Below are 26,346 nucleotides of genomic sequence, written 5' to 3' on the forward strand. Positions count from 1 at the left end.
TTATTCAGCAAGGTGGCATTAAACTGATGAAAAGTGACATTTCTAATAATTTATATAATTAATATTCAACCAAGAACCCTGACAAATATTGATAATAATCAGAAATGTTTCTAAAGCAGCAATTAATCATATCAGAATGATTTCTGAAGGATCATATGACACTGAAGACTGGTAATGATGCTGAAAATTCAGCTTTGATCACAGGAATAAATTACATTTTACAATATATTCACATAGAAACGGTTATTTTAGATTGTAATAATTTGTCACAGTATTACTGTATTTTTGATCAGCCTTGGTAAGCAGAAGAAACTTAATGTGGCTGCTAAAAGCGTGGGTTATTTCCAAAGAAGATTAACACCTATGCTAAAGGGTTTTATTACATCACTAACCGTCAGTACATAAGCCAATGACTCATAAACCTAGAGAGAGACAAAGAAAGATGCTACTGAAAATCAAATAGTGTGTATGTGCATTGAGAAATAGATAAAAAAGAACAGGAAGTGCACATGCATCCAGTGCCAGACAGTCATTAGTCATCTGTCTGTGTGCATACGTGCATGAGCGCGCGTGTGTGTGTGGTCTAATGATCAGCTAATGACTGTGATGTCAATACCATCTAAGCCAGTAAGAGGCAAACTCCTGTCTCCATGGTTACAAGCCCTTATGCTCTCAAGCAGAGGTCAGGGGTCAAAGGTCAGGTCGAGACAGTGATCCCACGAGGTAGATGGACGTCGCCATGGCAACGACGTCAGGTAAATGACGGAAGTGAGATGGGAAAAATGACGATTCATCTTTAAGGTGAATCTTTTACTGCTTCACTGAGATTTGAACACCGGTTTGACACATTACGATCAGAAACTGAGTGCTGGACTTCATATTGGCTTTTGGAGGACGTCGAGGAAAACGAGCTCAGCGTTACCCGTCAGTAAAAGCTCCAGCTGCTGCTGCGACAATCAAAAGAGCCTTTAAACAGCAGAGATGAGAGGACTGAGGATGAAACAGATGGAGAAGAAAACGAGGGAGGAAAAGAAGGGCAGAGGAAGAGACAGGTAGGAAGTGTGTGTGTCTTTAGGGAGATGGTAAATGGGTCACTTTCTGACCTGTATTAAGACACTGAGACATCCCATAATCGTGGCACTGCAGTCTGTCTCTCTCTCTCTCTCTTCGTACAGATCAGGGTTATTATAGTTAAATAAAACTTAAAGGGTTATTTCTCCCAAAAATTAAAATTACCCCATGATTTACTCACCCTCAAGCCATCCTAGGTGTATATGACTTTCTTCTTTTAGACAAATACAAACGGAGTTATATTATCAAATGTCCTGGCAGTGATTGGCCGTTTCTGTTTTGAAGTCCATAAAAGTGCATCTATCCATCATAAAAGTGCCTCTGTCCATCATAAAAGTGCATCTATTCATCATAAAAGTGCATCTATTCATCATAAAAGTGCATCTATCCATCATAAAAGTGCATCTATCCATCATAAAAGTGCCTCTGTCCATCATAAAAGTGCCTCTTTCCATCATAAAAGTGCATCTATTCATCATAAAAGTGCCTCTGTCCATCATAAAAGTGCCTCTGTCCATCATAAAAGTGCATCTTCCCATCATAAAAGTGCATCTTCCCATCATAAAAGTGCATCTATCCATCATAAAAGTGCATCTATTCATCATAAAAGTGCCTCTGTCCATCATAAAAGTGCATCTATCCATCATAAAAGTGCATCTATCCATCATAAAAGTGCATCTTCCCATCATAAAAGTGCATCTTCCCATCATAAAAGTGCATCTTCCCATCATAAAAGTGCATCTATCCATCATAAAAGTGCATCTATCCATCATAAAAGTGAATCTGTCCATCATAAAAGTGCATCTTTCCATCATAAAAGTGCATCTGTCCATCATAAAAGTGCATCTGTCCATCATAAAAGTGAATCTGTCCAACATAAAAGTGCATCTGTCCATGATAAAAGTGAATCTGTCCATCATAAAAGTGCATCTTTCCATCATAAAAGTGCATCTGTCCATCATAAAAGTGCATCTGTCCATCATAAAAGTGCATCTATCCATCATAAAAGTGAATCTGTCCATCATAAAAGTGCATCTTTCCATCATAAAAGTGCATCTGTCCATCATAAAAGTGCATCTGTCCATCATAAAAGTGAATCTGTCCAACATAAAAGTGAATCTATCCATCATAAAAGTGAATCTGTCCAACATAAAAGTGCATCTATCCATCATAAAAGTGCATCTTTCCATCATAAAAGTGCATCTATCCATCATAAAAGTGCATCTTTCCATCATAAAAGTGCATCTATCCATCATAAAAGTGCATCTTTCCATCATAAAAGTGCATCTTTCCATCATAAAAGTGCATCTGTCCATCATAAAAGTGCATCTGTCCACCATAAAAGTGAATCTGTCCAACATAAAAGTGCATCTTCCCATCATAAAAGTGCATCTTTCCATCATAAAAGTGAATCTGTCCAACATAAAAGTGAATCTGTCCATCATAAAAGTGCATCTTCCCATCATAAAAGTGCATCTATCCATCATAAAAGTGAATCTGTCCATCATAAAAGTGCATCTATCCATCATAAGTGCATCTGTCCATCATAAAAGTGCATCTATCCATCATAAAAGTGAATCTGTCCATCATAAAAGTGCATCTTTCCATCATAAAAGTGCATCTGTCCATCATAAAAGTGCATCTGTCCATCATAAAAGTGAATCTGTCCAACATAAAAGTGAATCTATCCATCATAAAAGTGAATCTGTCCAACATAAAAGTGCATCTATCCATCATAAAAGTGCATCTTTCCATCATAAAAGTGCATCTATCCATCATAAAAGTGCATCTTTCCATCATAAAAGTGCATCTATCCATCAAAAGTGCATCTTTCCATCATAAAAGTGCATCTTTCCATCATAAAAGTGCATCTGTCCATCATAAAAGTGCATCTGTCCATCATAAAAGTGAATCTGTCCAACATAAAAGTGCATCTTCCCATCATAAAAGTGCATCTTTCCATCATAAAAGTGAATCTGTCCAACATAAAAGTGAATCTGTCCATCATAAAAGTGCATCTTCCCATCATAAAAGTGCATCTATCCATCATAAAAGTGAATCTGTCCATCATAAAAGTGCATCTATCCATCATAAAAGTGCATCTGTCCATCATAAAAGTGCATCTGTCCATCATAAAAGTGCATCTATCCATCATAAAAGTGAATCTGTCCATCATAAAAGTGCATCTGTCCATCATAAAAGTGAATCTGTCCAACATAAAAGTGAATCTGTCCATCATAAAAGTGCATCTATCCATCATAAAAGTGAATCTGTCCATCATAAAAGTGCATCTTCCCATCATAAAGATAGAGATACACATAAAGTAAAGATGCACTTTTATGATTGATAGATGCACTTTTATGATTGATAAATACACTTTTATGATGGATAGATGCACTTTTATGATGGACAGATGCACTTTTATGATGGATAGATGCACTTTTATGATGGACAGATGCACTTTTATGATGGATAGATGCACTTTTATAATGGATAGATGCACTTTTATGATGGACAGATGCACTTTTATGATGGATAGATGCACTTTTATAATGGATAGATGCCCTTTTATGATGGAAAGATGCACTTTTATGATGGACAGATGCACTTTTATGATGGACAGATACACTTTTATGATGGACAGATGCACTTTTATGATGGATAGATGCACTTTTATGATGGACAGATGCACTTTTATGATGGATAGATGCACTTTTATGATGGACAGATGCACTTTTATGATGGATAGATGCACTTTTATGATGGATAGATGCCCTTTTATGATGGAAAGATGCACTTTTATGATGGACAGATGCACTTTTATGATGGAAAGATACACTTTTATGATGGACAGATGCACTTTTATGATGGATAGATACACTTTTATGATGGACAGATGCACTTATATGATGGATAGATACACTTTTATGATGGGAAGATGCACTTTTATGATGAATAGATGCACTTTTATGATGGAAAGATGCACTTTTATGATGGAAAGATGCACTTTTATGATGGATAGATACACTTTTATGATGGACAGATGCACTTTTATGATGGATAGATACACTTTTATGATGGACAGATGCACTTTTATGATGGATAGATACACTTTTATGATGGGAAGATGCACTTTTATGATGGAAAGATGCACTTTTATGATGGATAGATACACTTTTATGATGGACAGATGCACTTTTATGATGGACAGATGCACTTTTATGATGGAAAGATGCACTTTTATGATGGATAGATGCACTTTTATGATGGACAGATGCACTCTGATAGACTTCAAAACAGAAACAACCATTCACTGCCATTATAAAGCTTGGAAGAGCCAGGACATTTTTAAATATAACTCAGATGTGTTTGTCTGAAAGAACAATGACATCTACACCTAGGATGACTTGAGGGTGAGTAAATCATGTGGTAATTTAAATTTTTGGATGAACTATCCCTTTAAAACATAAAATAACTTTTGTTACTTAAAGTAAAATAAACATTAATTGAAATAATGAACTGTTTTCACCCCAGCTAATTTGTCATTTTCATACGCATATCGGCTGCTTGATGTCTTCATCGGCAGCTCATGCCATCAGATTTTCGATAGCTGGCGACATCCATTTCATAAGATGTTCTTCATGTACAGACACACAGTCTTAACATCACAGACTGCATCAGTTCCCATAGATTGAAGGAAATCCCATGGTGATAACAGTGACAGCAGACAAAAACAGTGTGTGTGTGCGTGTGTGAATGTTGTTTGTCTTATAAGATATGACAGAGGAAAGGCTTGCAAAATCAAATGAAGTCTAAACTCGTGCTTGATAACTGTCGTTTTGGACATCCTTCCCGTAAAACTCCTCTGAGAAACACAGAAATACACATAGCCGGAGCCCAATCATGCGCTTCTACTGAAGAAAGGGTGGTTCTGGGAAAACTGGCTCTGCACTGGCTCTTAAACCCGCTGGTGGGACAACATCCTCACAAAGTCCGGTCTTCAAAACAACAACATCAACAAAATAGACAACACAAACCTAAACGGCTTCTGTAATAATGACACTTGAAAACAAACACCCGGGACAGCACTCTAATTGTATAATCCTAATAATATTGTACAGCTATTTAATTACATTTTATGAGTACATAAAACTCAGTTTTCTGTCCATCTCAAATAAAAGATTTAATAAATAAATTGATTAAAAACAACAACATATTTTTAATCTTTTTTTTATTTATCTATTATAATTAATAATAGTTGATTACTAATTTAAATAACTACTGTTTTTTACTCAAATACCTTCTGAATGCTTCATCAGAGCTTATAATAGCATTTGTATTAATAATAATAATAATAATAATAATAATAACAAAACAATAGATAGGAATACATAATTATTATTTGTAATCATTATAAGTATTTGTATGTATTACTATTATTATTTAAACAATATTAATGATAATTTATATATTTTTTACAATTAAAAATAATTTATTGGTATTAATTTTACTCTCATTTCAATAACTTTTAAATGCCTCTCCAGATGTATATTATTATTATGATTATATTTCTTATTATATTAATAAAAAACAATAAATAATAATAATGACGATAATATTTTTTTTAAATTGATCAGATTTTTCCATATATTTGTATTTATTTATAATGGATTACTATGAATTTTATTTGTACATTTTTATAACTTTTATAATGATTCTCCAGATATTGTGATGGAATAAAGATCCTAAATCAAATCACTTTGGGTGTTAAAATCTCTCTCAGAAACGAGGAGTACGTCTGTTCGTTTTTTCGTGGGCAGGTTATGTAGTAACATAGCAAGTGATGTCATCGTTCAGAGGAACTGTGGAAACTGATGGAAAAGGGAGTGAGTGAAGATATTCAGATAGAGAGAGAGAGACAGATGGACAGATGGAGAGGAATAGATGTGAATGGAAGGAGAGCGAGGCACAAAGCAGGGGTGCGGGGCTTAATCAGGACAGCAGACAGCAGTCTGACCCACCCAGACACACAGCAGACATCTGCAAGGCTCCGGCCTCAGGCTGTTTGTGGAACAAACACACACACACACTGAAGACTCCCATCATCTCACACACACTCCATTTACATCCCCATTGTCCCAGACACCCCCTCCCCCTCTCTAGGGTTGGCTGCTGCCCTCTAGGGTCGAATCCACTGACCTATATGACCTCCTGAAATAGCCCCTCCCCCTTTCCTCCCAAGCCCCGCCCTCCCTTTATGTCTACTATGTGTCTTTATGTCTAGCCAGAAGGACTGTCTGCAGACAACACAGACACACACACACACACACACACACACACACACACACACACACACACACCTAATGATGCTTTAAGATCGTGTCAAGGGCTCAAGGTTGCTGTTTACACCTGGTTTTAACATCCGATGATCAGTTGAGGCCAAAGCAAATGTGTATTGGCGGGGCTGGATGCTTATTTTTTCCCAAGGAGCACATGTGCTACTAATTTGAACATTTTAGGACCGCATAAAGAAGTTTAGGTGTGCAATGAAAATGTATCAAATAATTAGTTTTTCCCTGATAAAAAAGTATATGAGGAGGCATTTAAAAGAAACATGATTTTATATATTTGAATGTAAAAATCATACTAGGCTTTTTAATATTTCTGCTTCATACTGTATTTATTTAATAATCACAGAATTACTTACAGTAACACTGAAATAAATTCTAGATACAGTATGTTGTGTAAGCGAAATATCAATTAAAAAACTGAAAAAAAATAGGTTTCGCATAATGCAGGACTTTTAATTATAAACAAGCAGAAATGCAACGAGACTCTTATTTTGAAATGTCTTCACTACTTCCATATGCTCATTTAGACGATGAGGGTGATCAAATATGCACTCATAAAACCACCATAAAGTAAATATTTTCATAATTCATCAACCATAAATCATAAGCATTTATGAAATGTAGACATGCATTTTCAGTAAAGCTGCTTTGAAATGATATGTATTGCGAAAAGCGATATAGAAATAAATGTGTATTTAATTTAATTGAATAAGCAAATTGCTTGGCATAAATGTAGCAGCAACAGCAATGAATTTACTTTGAAATGTACACCACTCATATTAATTTTATTAAATCATAGCCTTTTGAAGTTTAATTATCACGATATCACGCCATATCACGATTTCGGCCCCAAATTTAAGACCTCTTAAAAAGATAATCAAGACTTTTGTTGTACCATTTAAGACTTCGGACCTTAAAAATGAAAAGAAATATGAATTTAAGACTTAACCTACTTTTTATTCACACATGTACTCCTTAATACATTTGACAGTTCGCACACATCTATTTTTAGTCACAAATGCATATGTGTACCTTGAAATGCAATGCAAGTCGCTTTGGATAAAAGCATCTGCCAAATGCATAAATGTAAATGTAAAATGCCTTGATGGGTTAATGTGAACCAGTGAACTGAGGGATTGACTCACATAGTCGGGCAGGACGGTCCTGTCGTCTGCTCCCAGAGGCCCGTGCAAGGACTGCGTCGCCTGCTCCAAAACTTTATTGTGCTTCTTAGACAGCAGAGCAAACAAACTGAGAGAAAGAGAGAGAGAGTGAGAGAGAGTTAGAACCACAAAGTCTTGCTTGAAATCATTACACAAGATTGTATTTGTCTCGTCTGTCACCGTATCAGCGGAAAATCAAAACAGCGTGTCACGATGATGAACGACGGTGCGTCGTAAACCTGCTGCGTTTGTTTTGCCTACCAGATTTTCAGATGTATAAGATCGTAATCTCCTCGTATGGCTTCGAGAAGAAGAGGCATCTTAATCGATGCTACCCATGCAAAGATAGGCCACTTAAATATGCTGACTTCTGCGATAGATACCTTGCTTTGGAAAACATTCAAAGGCAGCACGACATGTGTTCTTTCCTGGACGCAATCCCACAATGCATTGTGCTGAGCTCAGAGAAAGATGGCAGACAAAGCAAGAGAAATGTTGATAATAAATATACTTGCATTTCATTCAATACTGAAAATGATCTATGAAAAAGGTGTAATTAAAAACATTATTTTACCCAATACTTCTGTATTTTAATGCTTATTAGGGTTTTGCTGCATTCTACCATTAAAGTCTATTGGAATTTTGTATTATTTATTTTATGGTATTTATTAATATTTTTAATTAGCTTTTATTTTTATATTTCCAGTTTTCATTTTAGTTTTTTGCAATATTATAATTTAATATATAATTTAACATAATTATTCATTCATTTTTATTTCAGTTTTAGTTCAACTTTAGTTTATTTCCAGTTAGTAGTTTTAGTGCTTCAACTTCCAACTTATTTTAGTTAGTTGCCAAGGGAACATTTCTAACTTTTATTTAGTTCAGGTTTTTCACCTTTCAGCTTCATTTCAATGAACAAAAATGCTTTAAATTGACACAAGTGGAGTTGCTGCCTGTGTCGGTCACTTATTAGGGTCCACGACAGCTATAAAAGTTATATAGGCGGCTCAGCAGGCTTTGGGACTGTGCTCTGGTTTCAGAGCTCGTTTAATGAAGCTTAAGTTTGTACAGTATGTAATTTGGGTCAGAGTTTTCTCTCAGGTCTGGGCACGAGGGCTGGATCAGAAAAACCTCCAGACTTGAGTTTCTCTAAGAAGTTTTTCAAATCCAGCTCGACAGGAAAATGGGTCACATTTTAGACTCAGGGAGACAAAAGCCTACAGGACAGCGTGATCTTCTCAAGCATTTCTGCCCTCGCTCTGAGAGTTAAAAATATAGAAACCGGGCTGAAAGTTTCCCAAAACTTGAATTGATTAGCATTAGCATATCAGTAGAAACCCGGTGGTATTTTCGAGTGACCATGCTTCCCTCCCTCATGTCCCCTTGAGACCAGAGATTTCTGTATTTTGTGTCTGGAAAAAAACCTCTAATAACGTAAAAATTCATTTTGCATCATTTTTGTCCAGAGGCGAGAGACTCCAGCCAGTAGGAGGAGTTCATCCCGCATGTGCTCAACCCGCCCATAGGGGGATCTCACGATAAACGCCGTCTAGCTGTATCATTTCTCCCGATAGAGAGCCTAAGTCCCTCCCCTTCCGGTCGACCACCATGGGACCTTATTTCGGAAAAATATTGTATGGTAGTCAATGGCGAGAGACAACAAATATTTTGATCTCGTTTGAATTGTGCCCTGATTTACACATATGATGTTTGTCAATTTAAAAGATACATTTTAAAGTCAAGAAAGTCGCAGCTTGATGTAAAACTGCTGAGGTATAAGACTGTGAAAATACGTAATTACAAAGACTACAAACCCAGAAGGCGCACATGCGACGTCATACCTTTTCTCTCAATGAATGAAGCTAACTTTACTGAAGCTAACGTCTGACATTTTTTCTATAGTCTTACATTATAATCGTAACGTAACGCCATCATGCCTGAGTGTTTTGAGCCAGAATACACAGATATGAGCAACGGATCTTGTGACGTACATAGTGCGAGACGAGAGATGTAGTTCATTGAGCGATTTTCACATAAAACTAAACGTTACTCTTCTGTTTTATGACAAACTGCAACTTTCTTGACTTTCATAATTACCTTTTAAATTGACAAACATCATATGTGTAGTTCAGGGCACAGTTCAGACGGAATAAAAAGATAAGTTATCTCTCGCCATTGACTTCCATACATATTTTTTCCGAAGTAAGGTCCCATGAGCCGGAAGCGGAGGGGCGGGACTTAGGCTCTCTATACTGCCCTCTGTAACCAGTAGGCGTGGCTTGGGCGTGGCCTCGTAGGGCAGCGAAGCAAGTGCATTCTGGGAGTTGTTGTCTTTCATCCACATGAGCCAAAAATACATTTTCTGACTTTTCTCAGTCTAGAAGGCACCAACTTCTACAATAATTTCACATTTCTACTACATAAATGACCCAATTTAAATACACATTCATCTTTCCAGCGGTGAAATATCCCTTTAACCAGTGTTGTTGTTAACTAAAACTATAAAACTGTTTTTATTGTTAATTTAAATAACTCGTATATAATATATAAACTTATATATACACAGTATATTAAATGAAAGCTTAAAACAAAAAACTTCAAGTACTAAAATGAGTAAAACTAAAATAAAAATAAATTAAAGCTAAATAGAACTTAACTTAAAATTAACACTAAAAAATATAAAAATGAAAGCTAATTCAAAATATTTATAAACGGCTGTCTTTCAAATTCCCTCTGCACGCAATAGGACAGCGCTTCAACCAACCAGAGTGTTTTCCCAACAGCGGAGCTTAGTTGATAGATTCAACTTTTGCCATATCTGGCCGGCAAAACGACGAACACATCTTCCTTTTTTTAAGAATGACTTAAGTGCCGTTCTTTGCTCTTTTCTCAAAGAAAAAATTAACTCCAAGTCCTCCAGAGTCGCGGCCAAAGCCGATTCGAAAGACCGTTGTTCTCCATCAGCAGCCGCCATTCTTTGTTTTCAAGTAGCAGCAGCCAGGTAACCGTCGCAACTCTGTCGTGTATGTTAAGCCCGCCCCCGCCTACTCTATACACAACGTGATTGGCCTGACCCAATCTGGGTTTTTGCAGCGAGAAGGTTTATTGAGAGTTGCTAGACGTACCTGGCTGCGAAATACATTTTGCTGCCGCTAGGGTTCGTCTAGATTTCTAGGCTAGGAAATACAAGCATCACTTCACTTTCCCACTGAGCATTGCATTCTGGGATTGTCAAATGCGGTCTAGGTAGGCAGTTTGCTAGGTCATCATGTTGTAAATCAAAAATCATTCTCACAGGCATACATATACCCACATTAACAGCTTTCCGACCTGGATGGCACCTAGTAATAGCGTGTGTGATAATAGCCAGCCTGAGATTAGCCAATCAGAGTCCTTGTATGTTAAAGGCAGAATTAAACATAAATCATGGGTAATGATGAGTTCCCTCACTAGGGTGACCTTCAAATCCTCGTCTGCTGGAATGTGCAAGTATACGTGGGTGAAAGACAATGGAAGTGCTGTGCATGTGGGGTTATGGAGAGCAGCAGGCACGATGGGAAGGATTAATGCGTCTCATACTGATGACCTCATCAATCACTAAAGGACGGCACATGCCTTGAGCTCTAACCATATGAAGCAGTCATACAACACACATATACACACACACATACACACTTACTTCACTTCATTCTTACAACCCTTGAGTATGTTTGGAATTGCACTTACTAGAATCGCAGAATGAAAACTATGGAAATGTTATGCGAAATGAATAAACTATAAATTAATTGCAGAACTAAGTGACTAAGATTATTGGACTGCTAAGTAATGAATATTTTCAGAACACTGCATACTGTTTGTACTGTGTAAAATAGACTAAAAACTAAAAATACCATTTAATTTTAAAAACATAAAAAAGTAGTGGTTTCATTTAGTAAGTGTTGTCCAGTTCAGACAAACATATTTGTTTGATATGTAACAGATCACTCTAAATTGTAATATGGACTCATGCACTTTCTGTAAAGCTGCTTTGAAATGATGTGTATTGTGAAAAGCGCTATATGTTTAGTTGATTGGTATATATATTAATACAAAAAATTTAACACAACATCGGACTAAGAATACTAAAAATAACATTTAATTTTAAATGTATAAAAAGGTAAAGGAATACAAAAAGTGTTGCACAATCATGAAGCAGGTATCATGAATAAACACTTCAAACAGTGGTGTGCACATCTTGAAAATATAATTTTTTTGTCATATATATGTATAATAACATATATACAGTATATATTAGCGCGGTCAATTGATTAAAAAATTTTTAACAAATTAATCGCACATTTTTCTGTAATTAATCGTGATTAAATCACACCTAACAATAACGTTTTTAATATATTTTATACTGTAATCATTTCACACTGAATCTCCAAAATAATGTAGAAACAACATTAGGGCGGTATATTTTAAATATTTGTTTAATGGTATCTTTTTGCTTAGCACTATGAATGACTGATACCAGTAGTGATACTGACGTCTCAGATAAATGGATTTTTTTTCTCTCCAATTTTAGCCATTAGAGGGGTGGTTGATTATGATTTCACTTTTCTAACTTTAGTTAGTGTGTAATGTTGCTGTTTGAGCATAAACAACATCTGCAAAGTTACAACACTCAAAGTTCAAAGCAAAGGGAGATATTTGCTTTTAAAGAAATCGTTTTTTAAGGACTACAACAAACGGCTGGTAGGGACTACACAAGCTTCCTCCTGGGTTAGTGACATCACTAACCCTAAAATTTACATAAACCCCACCCCCTGAATACGCAGTCCATGTTGAGAAGAAGAGTTGTTGTAGTCGAGCACATTTGTGAGTCTGCTCAAGCTGTCGCATCCGTCTTTTCACATGCAATACATTATGTAACTCTTGAAGCTCTGCCCTCTGTGCCGGGAGCAGCAACTCATTTGCATTTAAAGCGACACACACAAAACGACGCATTTTTACTGACCCTCAAAAAGTGACAACTTTAACATGCTGTACAAAATTATCTGTGGGGTATTTTGAGCTAAAACTTCACATACACACTCTGGGGACAACAAAGACTTATTTTACATATTGTAAAAAGGGGCATTATACCACCCCTTTAATTATAGCCATTCAACATTACAGAATATTGAAAGCTATAATTTTTAACATTTAATAGGCTTAGAAATATATGATCAACTTCTCATTTAAGGGAGCTTAAAACGATCTTCACAGAAATCCATTGTAATTAATGCCACATTTAGCTGTGCCTTCAATATGTCAGGGCTTCTTCTATTGGCCCAGTCAGCCGGTTCAGATTTTGACCTGCCCTGCTAAAACGCACAAAAATGCAGATGCGCACAAGTACAGATTTGAGCTTTTTTTATGCATTTTATCACGCTTGAATGGTTTAATACCACTTGTACGAACGATAGCGTGATCATATACTGTAGCGCAGCCAAAAAAAATGGATGACGGTTAATTGCGTTTAATATTTTCAATGCGTTAAAATTAAGAAAAAAAGAATTGCAAAATTAACAGGTTAATTTTTGACAGCCCTATACATATTGTACAGTTTGTAGTTAGCTAATATTCTGTATTTTAAACACAGGCCTTCTTTCTTTATACCTGTTTTCTTACCTGTGCATGTGAGCGTGTGTGTTGCATCTAATATGCTGCATTAATGTTCATTAAAAATCTGACGGCGATGGCTAATATAACTTCAGTCATGGATTATTATTCTGACAGCTAAAAACATCTTGCGTCATGGAGAAAACAACAACATGTCATTATAGTTTGTGTCAAATTAGAGTCGGATCAACTCATCTGCTGTGAAACCGTATCCTTCCACAAGAAAATCTTGATGGTACAAATCAGTGTTATTTTATGAATATACTTTTACTTATTAATATACTATTTTATTAATATATTTACTGTAATATACTATGAACAGTTTATCTTAATATTTTGAAGTAGATTCTATTTTTCTATTTTACGTTTTCATTTTAACTTTAAAGATAGCAATTTTGTTGTCTTTCAGTCACTTTTATTAGTTTATTTAGATATAATTGTTTGAGTACTTTAACTTGATGAATAAATATGATTCATTTTGCCTTGGCAAAATAAAATAAGTAACATAATTAATGTTGATTTTATTGAAAGTATTGACTTTTTGTTTTAGTTAATGGTAGTAACCCTAGAACAAAACTCACCAACATGATGCTAGGTTGTTGCCAGGGTGTTGCTAAGTGGTTGCTAGGGCATTCTGGGATATACTGACCCAAAAGAGTTTTCCCATCCGTTTTATGATCCAGCAGGATAAATCATGCATCTGATCATTTAGTAAAGTAACGGCACACTTCTGCTCAATAACACACATGGTTTGAGGAATCAAGACTGCAGGTCGACACAAACTGAAATTTAAAGTATATGCAACAGTGCTTGACTTAGCAAACACCACGCAAACAGGAAAACAAATCAGAACATAAATATTATCATCCCGCCTGGTCTTATTATCAACTGTTTCCTCTAAAGCAAACAACAGCAGCCCACAAGCAAAAACCAGAAAAAGTCCATGCCAACGAGAACTCAAACATCCGCTAATAATTATTTTGTAATGTTGCTGGCATGCACACCGCTCAGGCCTCGTTCGGTCTGAGATTATAGTTTGATTTGTATTTATTTTGGGGATCAAATCCATGCAGTAGCAGCAGGAAGGGCAGACTGCAGAGTTGAGAGTGTTTATACGAAACACCAAGTCACTGTGACCTACTGAGAGAGTCAGAGCACATTAAATGCCCACTGGCACACACACAGAACTATCTGTCCGTCTGGTCTGGTTTTTGATCTGTCTGATACACACACACACGCACACACAGTCTGGAACTTTCAGTCTAGCTAAATCTGTGCGTCTGTTATGGTCTGTCTGTTCACAACTGAAGTGCTTCGTTCGGCGTGTGTCGATTATCGAGTCTCTTTTCTGTGTCTGGAGCAGGTGGCGTTCTCACTGTGCTAATGGGACACGAAGCAGCAGGGCTGCACTTTGTCGACTCTTAAAGCCACTCTGAGCTAAAAATACACCGTCTGTCTCTTCAAACAGGGGTACTTCAGTGCACCTGGGCTTTTAACACACACACATACACACAAACACATACACACTTCAGCTGCTAATATATGCAAGTGTGTGTGCGGTTTGGATCATGCTGTTGACAGATTAGCAGGTCTATCAGATCAGGTGTGTGTGATTGACAGTGTCGTGTGGTTCTCTAACACAGAACACCTGTGGAAAGAGCCAAAGACACTTCAGGTTAACATGACACAACAATCTCACAAAACTTGTCAAGAACATGCAGGGACATATTGTACCCCAAAATCAAAAAGAAATCATATTTTGTATTCATATATGTTGCTTATTGAGCCTATTTTAGACGTGACAATTAAGCATGTTTAACTCCCACAATTATCATTACCATAATGTATGAAAACCCCCCCCAAATCTTAATGCAAAAAGTGTGTATATATATATATAGAATATATATAGACACACTGATGGGGTGATGGGTCATGTAATCAGGTCATGTGACTTTATGCCAACATTCCAAACATTTGTATCAAAATCCAAAATGGCAGCATATGTGGACAAAGACACGGGCCATGAGGTAAGTGTTTTTATATTTTTCACGATTATGATATTTTGGAGTGATTTTGTTTTAGAAAATAGTTTTTTAAGGATAGTTTTACATGTTCTTGTGGATATTTTTAAAATAATCTTCTTCGTGCCAGGATGGGCAGACATCCATCATGTGTCAGAAGTGCAAAGTGAGGCTTTGCCTGGTCACTGGACAAAATGCTCGCAACTGTTTTCTCAGCTTCCATTGCCCATAGAATATATCTGGTGTGGGGCACCACAGGGAAGATGGTAGAATTAAAAAAAAAAAAAAAAACAGGAAAAATGTGTTTCAAAATAGGCACATGAACTGTTTAAAAAGTTATGAAATGTTAAATGTATATCCTACATAGGCAATGCATCTTGGGAGAAAAAGTTCAGTTTTTTCCAATTTTTCTAATGTTGTATGGATAACATGAAAAAATGTAGCTAATTATTTGTTCATTAAATGTTTTAAAAGTTGTCATATGAACTATAATAAAAAAGAATGCATTGCAAAATGTTACCCTAAATGGGCAATGTGTCTCGGGAGATACAGAGTGTAACTTAGAAAATAAAGGTCATATTTTGGAAAAAATGCATGAACTGTCATTTTAGTCTAGATACATACAAAAATAGCAATGAATCATTTTTCCATCAAATTTATTTATGCTTGCCCCTTTAAGGGCTAAATTAATAAAAAACATTACTGTAATATAAAAAAATTACATACACACACACACACACACACATCATACATACATACATTATTTATATATATATATATTTATCTATATTTATTTTATATATATATATATATATATATATATACACACACACACACACACACACACACACACACACACACACACACACATTTAAAACACTAAAAACACCCCATTACTGTATTGCAGTAATGCAAATAGAGAATCACCATTGAGAATAAAGAGAATTATTGAGAAGAAAAAAAAAGAGAATTTGAGAGGAAAATGTGTTTCTCATGAAAAAAATAATAATAATAAAATCTCTTAATGCTACTAAAATTAATATTTAAAATTTTGTGTGATTGACCCTTTAATATTGAAAACCAATAAAACAGACCATGATAGCTCTATTGAAAAAGAGTGAAGAGAGGATTTGCTTTGTTTGTGTGAACTGCTCGTTTAAGGAGAAGGCTTTATTTTAACAAAGTGAGAATGTGAAAGAGTCGGGGAAAACACAACCCTGAAGGCTCTCGTTAAAACTAACAGACCCATCAAATACTTTTAAAGTGCTTCATTTGACAGGTTTAAGATCAAAACAATCAATGCCGCTTTCAAAATAACAATCAGAATCAATCTTCATTCCAATTAGTGACTGATCTCTACCGGTCCACTGAGAATCTTCCAGACGTCACAGAGTAAATCAATAGCAGTTCCACATGAATCTCCGTGATCTGAACATGCTAACAGGACTCATGGGGTTAACATGGAGACTTTCTGCATCAGCCAATCACGGCTCTTTATCGAAAAACACTTCCTTTCAAACCTGAGGTTATTGGCAGTACTGAGGGGAACAAATTACACCTTTGAACGAACAAAAAATTGTGCTATTTAAATGAAGTCTGCATTACATTTAATGTGTTTTTTTTCCTATTCTTGCATATATATACACTGAATAGAAAATTACATCTACTATTGTTTTATTAGTGCAAAAAAAAAAAGTAAATCAATATTAATGTCTTTTCAATACAACTTTTTGCCTAGCTTACAGATTAAATCACTTCTTATTGGATCAAATAGGGATGACATCACACTCATTTTATGGAGAATGTGTCCTGGTTAGAACAAATGGCACTACTAAAATAAATACTGAGTTATGAATCAACAAGTACTTAATATATTCTACAAACACTAAGTTTGCAATTTTCTACAAAAAACATAACATTTTGTGACTGAAAATATATAATTAAAATGCAATTAGATAATTCAAAATTTATATTATTCACTTAATTTTATATATATACATATATATACACACACACACATACATACATACACATACATATATCACATAAATATACTTAAATATTATTAAACTACCAATATATATTTTTATACATAAGTCTAAGTCTAGCTTGAGCTAATTTTTTTATTGTTGAAAAACATATCTGATGCTGAATAATTCCTTTAGGTGCCCAAACTTCCTTTGTGTGTCCAAACTTAAAAAGTCTTTTTTGCAACTTTTTGGCATCTTGAGTAAATTCTAAACTTTCGAGTCTGTGTGTTTCTCATCTCATCCTGTGGTTTTGGTCTTTTATGGGCAACGGTCATTCCAGCATCAACATCCCATGACACACAATGAACAAGAAATACAACCACACACACACACGCACACACACACACACTGATCTGTGTGGTCCACATCCAACTCAAGTAATGCAGAACTGGCCTCATAACTCTAAATACTTCCTGTCCGCACAGGAAGCAGAATCCTCCAGGCAGCCTGGAGCTATTAAAGTCTTGCAATACCAGACTTTTACAGACACAGAGGCATCAAAGAGAAACACACAGTGTTCTTACTCATTTGTGAAGCAGCTGGGTGCTATCTACACCCACCACAGGAAGCGCATAAACATTAGACGGAAAAACAATATCCTTAAAACCGCTCTCAATGGAAAAGAGACAACAGACTCGCCGTAATATCGCCAACTTGTCAGTTTTAGGACAAAACAGGGATTCATACTTTGAAGATGGCCTTTCAGTGAGCAAAGCAGAACTTCTACAATAATATCTGATATAGTGCTAAAATAAGTCCATCATTAATCCATAATGAACCGGTCACTTTAACGCAAGATGGTAAGAAATAAGTGCTCAAAAACAGAAATACAACTAATCAATACATAATAACAGATTAAAGTCTTTTAAAATGAACGATCAGTATTTATTTATTTTTGGGCTGAACAGAACAAACTATTTAATACAGGCATTCATGATAATTTAATACAAAATAAATCACAATACATACTGCATTTTATCTTTTCAAAAATAATTTGTTTGCTAAAGTGACATTTTTCAACAAAAAAATTACAGTCTTATATAAAAATAAAAAGGGTGATGCCATAGAAGAACTATTTTTGTTTCCCATGCAAAGAATCTTTCAGTGAACGGTTATTAAACGCACCATTGTTTCTTAGTTTGAAGAACATTTTCAAAATCTAAAGAACTTTTTGCAATTATAAAAAAAATATTTTGTGCATTTGAAAGATTTCATGGATGTTACTTTTTTTTTTGTAAAAAGGCATTATAACTGATGGCCAAATGCAATGCAATTTAAAATATTATATCCATTGTGGATATAAGAACATAAAACATGTGCATTATAATGTTTTGCGAAAATTATTTTAGTAACTAAAAGTATTATTATAAACATTTGTTAATTGATATACAGCTGAAACAAAATAAAATCAAAATATTACAACTTAAACTAAATGAAAATGTAAATAACTTTAAGCTGAAACCCTAAAACACCGGAAATAACTAAACTAAAACTGAAATACAAATGAGTAATATTTAAAATAATACACATAAAATTGCTAAATGAACCTAACATTAAAACAAAAACAATAAATACACTGTTGTGAATTAACAACAACCCAAAACACTGAACATCTCATTTACGTGATCATCAGCGTCTGGTTTGCTTTAAAAGCGTTTAAGGTCATAGAAAATCATGCCTGATGATTGACATTAGCACATGCACCCGAACTGCAACTCCACCCTTAAATAAAATCAGAGAAAATAGCATAATTATTCAATTTAGCCACCATAAACACTGACCTTTGCTTACTTGCACATAACCAAAAACTGTCGCTTGGCACGCACAGCTATGCTAACTTATGGGCTAACCGCTAACACCGTCAGCTTTAAAAGGAAGTTCTGCGCCGCCACTATAATGTACAATTAGTGTTCTTGGCCCAGCGTCCCCCCGTCATTAGCAGAGTTGCTACGGGCGTTTAAGTAAACGGTGCATGTTGCTACCGCGGGTGAGCATTATCTCCACCCGCCAGGAACGACTATGCCAACAACACACGAGCGCTGCCTGCCAATCCCTCCACCCTCCGCCAAGAGAGAAAGGAAAATAAAACAGCACACTGAAGGAGAAGGAACAAATAAAATTAAATGCTGACATTGCTGGAGAAAAAAAATGGCTGACATTTCAGAAGAGCGTGCCATGATGCCGTTTTAGTGCTACATTTTTTCTTTTGGCAGGATCATGCTCTTCCTAATGAGGTAAAATGAAGAGAAAGAGAGAGAGTTTAGTGTGACTGAGGGGAAGTTTTTACTGGGTATCAAGAACTAGTTTTGATTCAGAGCCTCTTCAATGACTATGATTGTGCCGCCAGTGAAATTATGTTTTGGCTGAGCTGTGAGTTTGTAATGTATGTGGAATTGGAAGAATTGAATGACACGCATACAAAACCTGACAAATGACTCTTTTGAGAGGTTTTTAAATTGGTCGAAAGACTCAGAAATGAACCACATCAGTCTCAATCTCACATGTTAGTGGTGTGGATCAGTCTAAATAACAAAAGAATCAGTAAGAAACCAGAATCTAGATCAGAACAACAAACTCACAGAACGATCTAGTCCAATTCACAAATGACTCTTTTGAGCGGTTCATTTTTAACGAATTGGTCAAAAGAACCAAATCAGTCTTAATCTAAAACACGTTACTGGTTTTAATTTAAATTACAAAAGAATCATTAAATGGAATCATTAAGAAAGCAGAATCTAAATCAGAACAACAAACATACAGAACAACATCCTTCGAATCCTTTTAAGCAGTTCTTTTTAATGAATCGGTCAAAAGACTCGTGTGTTATAAGTTTGAATCGGTCTGTAAGTACTAAAAGAATCGTTAATGGAATCAAATTTTTTTAATGACTCTTTTGAGCAGTCCTTTTTAATGAACTTGTCGAAACACTCTCAATATATCAAGTGTTGACAGTTTGAATCAGTCTAAAATAATTGATAATTGAATCAATTAAGAAACCAGAATCAAAATCAGAACAACAAACATACAGAACAACCTATTCTGATTTATGAATGACTCTTTTGAGCGTCTCTTTATAATGAATTGTCAAAAGAATCAAACCAGTCTCAATATAACAACATGTCAGTGGTTTGAATCGGTCTAAATTACTAAAATAATTGATAATTGAATCCATTAAGAAACCAGAATCTAAACTAGAACTAGAACTATCTAGTCCAATTCACAAATGACTCTTTTGAGCAGTTGTTTTCAATTAACTTGTTAAAATAATCATAAAAGATCAAAACCCTCAATATATAAAGTATTAACAGTTTGAATCTGTCTAAAGTACTAAAAGGAATGGAAAAATGAAATGGAATCAATTAAGAAATCAGAACAACTAATGCACAAACTATTCAGATTCACAGATGGATGTTTTGAGTGGTTCTTTCTAATGAGTTGGTCAAAAGATTCAGTCTCAATCTCACATGTTATTAGTTCAAATTGGTTTAAAACACTAAAAGTATTGTTTTGAATCAGTTTAAAATGCTAAATTAACTGTTAATGGAATTAAGAAACCAGAATCAATTCTAAACCAAAACAACAACATCATCCAATTCATGAATGACTCTTTTGAGCGGTTCATTTTTAACGAATTGGTCAAAAGAACCAAATCAGTCTCAATCTAAAACACGTTACTAGTTTTAATTTAAATTACAAAAGAATCATTAAATGGAATCATTAAGAAAGCAGAATCTAAATCAGAACAACAAACATACAGAACAACATCCTTCGAATCCTTTTAAGCAGTTCTTTTTAATGAATCGGTCAAAAGACTCATGTGTTATAAGTTTGAATCAGGACAAAGTACTAAAAGAATCGTTAATGGAATCATACTTTTTTTTTATCGAAATCAGAACAACAAACATACAGAACAACCAAGTCCAATTCACAAATGACTCTTTTGAGTGACTATTTTTAATGAATGGGTCAAAAAACAAAACAAATCGTGTTATCAGATTGAATCAGTCTAAAGTACTAAAAGAATCGCTAATGGAATCATTAAGAAACCTTAAGGAATCTACCGCTCGCAAGCTGAATCTCCTCTGAGCTTCGTTTGCTCTGTTCCAGATGAAGTCATGGCAAAATCTGGGCACCAAAAACCCAAACATAAACATGGTAACATGTATTTCAGAATGACAGGACAATAAAAAAATGGTAATGTTGCTCAAACTAAAGCCACTGACTCTGCCAGAGGACATGCTCTTTTACGTTGTTGTTCACAACGTGGCACGATGTTTTCATGTTACATAAAAGGATGTGTGATATTATTCAGGAAACAAAAGCCTGAATTTCCAACTAATCAAACTGTTGATTGTCAACAGCCTGAGCGTCTCGGTTTCAGAGCATCTGAGGTGACCGGGTGTTCTCCTACCAAAGTCAACAAACATTTCATTCACTTTAATTCAGTGTGTGAATCACAAACAACATGCAATGAAACGCGATCTGTTTGTGTTGAACGTTGGCTAAATGGAAGTGTTAGAAGAAAGCGCCTGTTTGTTCTATAACAGTTGCTCACCTTCCTGATCTCAAACAAGATCCAGTTTCTGGACAGATGAAAATAAGCCCATTTTCTCAACATGAACACAAACGGACTCACCTGATAAAGACAGTAGAGGCTAACACACACACTCACAAATAAACTAAATACTTTAATAATTGCCAAGAGTTTATATTTTTATTTTATTAAAGCTAAAAAAAAAAAGGAACAAATGTTGTTGAAATATGTTAAGTATTACTACATATCTTAAGTTTGTGGTCGGTTATACTTTAATGTTTTGAAAGAAGTCTCTTATGCTTAAGTTGAAAGAACTGTTAAAGTGTAATTTATTCCTGTGATCAAAGCTGAATTTTCAGCATCATTACTCCAGTCTTCAGTGTCACATGATTCAGAAATCACTCTAATATGATGATTTGATCAAGAAACATTTATGATTATCAATGTTGAAAACAGTTGTGCTGCTTCATATTTTTGTGCAAACTGTGAACAGAAAGAACAGCATAAATTTAAAATAGAAATGTTTTGTAGCATTTTGTAACATAAATGTCTTTACTGTCACTTTTGATCAATTTAATGTGTTCTTTCTGAATAAAAATAATATATGTATATATATATATATATATATATATATATATATATATATATATATATATATATATATATATATATATATACACATGTATACAGGCCCCCAACTTTTGAAAAGTAGTGTATGTATATATGTATAAATATCTGAAATTTTCTACTAAAATGAGCATTTTTATCAAGCTTGTATATTTAAGTTCAGTAATTTCACTTTAATGATAATTAACAGGTAATTTTCATTGCCATTAGAGTGAAATTAACTGAACATAAACATACAAGCTTGATAAAAATGATCATTCTAGAAGAAAATTTCAGATGGTACTTAGAGGCTTTTGCATCTGAAGTCTTCATATATATATATATATATATATATATATATATATATATATATATATATATATATATATATATATATATAAAATATCTAATCAGCCAATCACATGGCAGCAACTCAATGCATTTAGCATCATAAAGTGGAAAAAAATGTGATTTAAGTGACTTTGAACGTGGCATTGTTGGTGCCAGATAGGCAGGTCTGAGTATTTCAGAAACTGCTGATCTACTGGGACACAAACATCCCTAGAGTTTACAGAGAATGGTATGAAAAAGAGAAAATATGCAGTGAGCGGCAGTTCTGTGGGAGAAAATGCCTTGTTGATGCCAGAGGTCAGAGGAGAATGACCAGACTGGTTTGAGCTGATAGAAAGGCAACAGTAACTCATATAAACACGTGTTACAAGCGAGGTCTGAAGAAAGACGATCTCTGAACACACAACACATCCAACCTTGAAGCAGACGGGCTACAGCAGCAGAAAACACACCGGTGGCACTCCTGCCAGATAAGAGCAGGAAACTGAGGCTACAATTTGCACAGGCTCACTAAAATTGGACAATAGAAGATTGGAAAAACGTTGCCTGGTCTGATGAGTCTCTCTTTCTTCTGCAACATTCAGATGGTCGGGTCAGAATTTGGTGTAAACAACATGAAAGCATGGATCATCCTGCCTTGTATCAGTGGTTCAGGCTGCTGGTGCTGTAATGGTGTGGAGGATATTTTCTTGGCACACTTTGGGCCCCTTAGTATCAATTGAGCATTGTATAAACGCCACAGTCTATACCCGAGTATTGCTGACCATGTCCACAGTCTTCTGATAGCTCTTCTAGCAGGATAACGTACCATGTCACAAAGCTCAAATCATCTCAAACTGGTTTCTTGAACATGACAATGAGTTCACTAAAGTCTCCGGATCTCAATCCAACAGAGCAGCTTTGGGATGTGCAGGCATGGGAGATTCGCATCAGGGATGTGCAGCCGATAAATCTGCAGCAACTGTGATGATATCATGACAATATGGACCAGAATCTCTTGTGAATGTTTCCAGCACCTCGTTGAATCTATGCCATGAAGAATAAGGCAAAAGGGGGTCCAACCCGGTAGTAGCAAGGTACTAGCACTGGCGTGAGTATACTGTATGTGTTTATCTATGTTTGTTTGTGTGTGTGTGTGTGTGTGTGTGTGTGTGTGTGTGTGTGTGTGTGTGTGTGTGTGTGTGTGTGTGTGTGTGTGTGTGTGTGTGTGTGTGTGTGTGTGTGTGTGTATGCATGTATGCATGTATGCATGTATGCATGCATGCATGCATGCATGCATGCATGCATGTATATATATATATATATATATATATATATATATATATATATATATATATATATATATATATATATATATATATATATATATATATATATATATATATATATATATATATATATAAACACAGAGTATATCAAATAGTTAAGTCAGTTGTATGACTTACCTTATAATTCTTTGGGCGGCGTACTGGTGTAGGTTACGAAACTGGGCCGACATGTTGGCTAGGGCAGCCAGGCAGTTCGTGTGGAGGTATTTATCCTGAAGGAGGGGAAATCAATAAAACCATGCATAAATAATTTGTGTTGTTTCTTCTCGCAGGGCAAAACAGAATGAAATGACTCCATTATACTTTGAATATAAAAACCTGCTCTGTTCATTGGACTCCCTGGACTAAATGTGTTCACAGATCTAATATAAAATCCTGTAAATCTCATGAGCTGGTTGGTGTGAGTCTCGCTGTTACATAATAAATTTGCATGTGCCCACGGCCAAAGATCTGGATATTTACGGAGCTTCACTTTTAAATGATTGTTTTTGTCATTGGTTCTGGTCTCACCCTGGTTCGTGTCATGTTGAACTGTATGGTTCGAATCACAACCAGGATCAACAGACTGCCTAGAGAGATCTCTGTTAGAACACGCTCAGTATACCACGAGATGTTCTTCAACACCTGAGACAGAGAGAACAGAGAAAACAAAAATAAATTAATAATAATAATTTGTAAATGTCTAAAATAATGTATGCACAAGTTCCTCTATTTAAAGGCTAATGCAGGGATTTATTGCATGATAAAACTAAGATGAAATCTACTAACTTCAAAATATTTTAGTAACACTTTACTTAAAACCTTTAGTATAAGGCATTAAAACATAACTAATTTCAGATGCAACAAGGAATCTGCAAATAATATAATGCATTTAACTTTAGTAACAATTATTTATGAAAGGTTTTATAATGCATTGTGATGTACATTATGAATATCTTTATAATGTTTGTGCATATACTGAACTGACAGTGTCTGCGTGTGAGAAAACACACGAGAACTGCTGCTGCATTCAAAGATGAGACAAACAAAAGCCTGAAATTACAGATCTGGAATCATGAACCTCCATCCAATCATTTTTTATATACATCTAAAGACCACGATATACTCAGAGCGAAGTTCTTCACTTAGGGGTAAAAATAAGTTTGAAACACATGAGCAGCGATATACTGTTAGCAAACATCCCGACGACGCCCACGCTGCTGAGAACGACGTTTAGATGAATATGTAAATATGTGCTGCATGCTTTCCTTCCAATAACAAAATAAACACACAAAGAAACCTGCAGTGGAGAAAGCATCTGATCGATGTGGATATGTTTAAATCAGCTTAAGGCAGCAGAACCTTCTTTTCTGGAAAGTATACTTTGGTAAGCTGTTTCAAACTCCTGTTTTGGACAGATTTTGTTTGAGATGACATCACATCATAGCCTGAATGCCAGCTGAACTTAGCCCCGCCCACAACATTTTTAGGTCGGGAAGTTCGGTCTGGAGCTGTTCGGACCAATCAAATTGTCAGGGCGGGCTTTATACGATGATGGACAGATGTTTAACAGTAACATAATCATCCACGTCACCAAAGAGCGCTTGGGTTGAATTCGTTTACAACAAAGATGGCTGCCGCTGGAGAATTGAGATGTGCAGATTCCGCCCCTATAAATTTCAAATTTATAGAAGATATCGACAGCAAATTGATTTTAAAAGAGGAACAGAGAACGGAAAGATGAATGAAGAACACACGTCACTTACTCCGTTGCTCTGATTGGTTATAGGCCTATCCAATTGAGTGCAGAGGCATTTTCTCATTTTCATATTCTGACTAGAATCAGAGTATGACGACGTCAGGCTAGTCACATCAGTTCGTTCTTCAAAATTTAGCTTGAAGTATTATATCGGGGCCTTAAACCACTACAGCTTCTCAAATGAAGCTTTCATGACAGATTCAATGGTTTCATCTGATTTCATCCAACACCTCACCACTTCATGTATGGAGCGGTTGAAGGTGTCGTCCTCTGTGAGGATGAGGAGGATGATGAGGGCCATGTACACATGATGAGAGTTTCTCTCCTCGACATGATACAAGATCTCAAGAATCGGCAACACCTACATAGACAGAAAGAGAAGATACTTTATTATTGTGGTAAAACAAAAAAACTACTGGTCGACTGTTATTGATGATCTTAATGGGCAGGGTAGCAGAAAGCCGATAAAAAAAAAAAGATTTATACTTTAGATGGCAACTTTCA

The 26,346-nt window shown here is 35.4% G+C and overlaps 1 protein-coding gene across 2 annotated transcripts in view; it reads right to left on the reverse strand.

Moving 5' to 3' along the window:
• Positions 1-26,346, reverse strand: part of dym (dymeclin) — an 83,038-nt gene that overhangs the window by 21,655 nt on the left and 35,037 nt on the right. For both annotated transcript variants that reach the window (XM_081390453.1, XM_081390454.1), the window contains 4 exons: positions 26,078-26,203; positions 24,615-24,728; positions 24,222-24,316; positions 7,568-7,673 (listed from right to left, as the gene is read on the reverse strand). In XM_081390453.1, the coding sequence (XP_081246579.1) occupies positions 7,568-7,673; positions 24,222-24,316; positions 24,615-24,728; positions 26,078-26,203 (441 nt within the window). The remainder of the gene's footprint in view (positions 1-7,567; positions 7,674-24,221; positions 24,317-24,614; positions 24,729-26,077; positions 26,204-26,346) is intronic.

The sequence above is a fragment of the Scardinius erythrophthalmus genome, assembly GCF_964197995.2.
Source record: "Scardinius erythrophthalmus genome assembly, chromosome: 17".
NCBI classification, from domain to species: Eukaryota; Metazoa; Chordata; class Actinopteri; order Cypriniformes; family Leuciscidae; genus Scardinius; species Scardinius erythrophthalmus.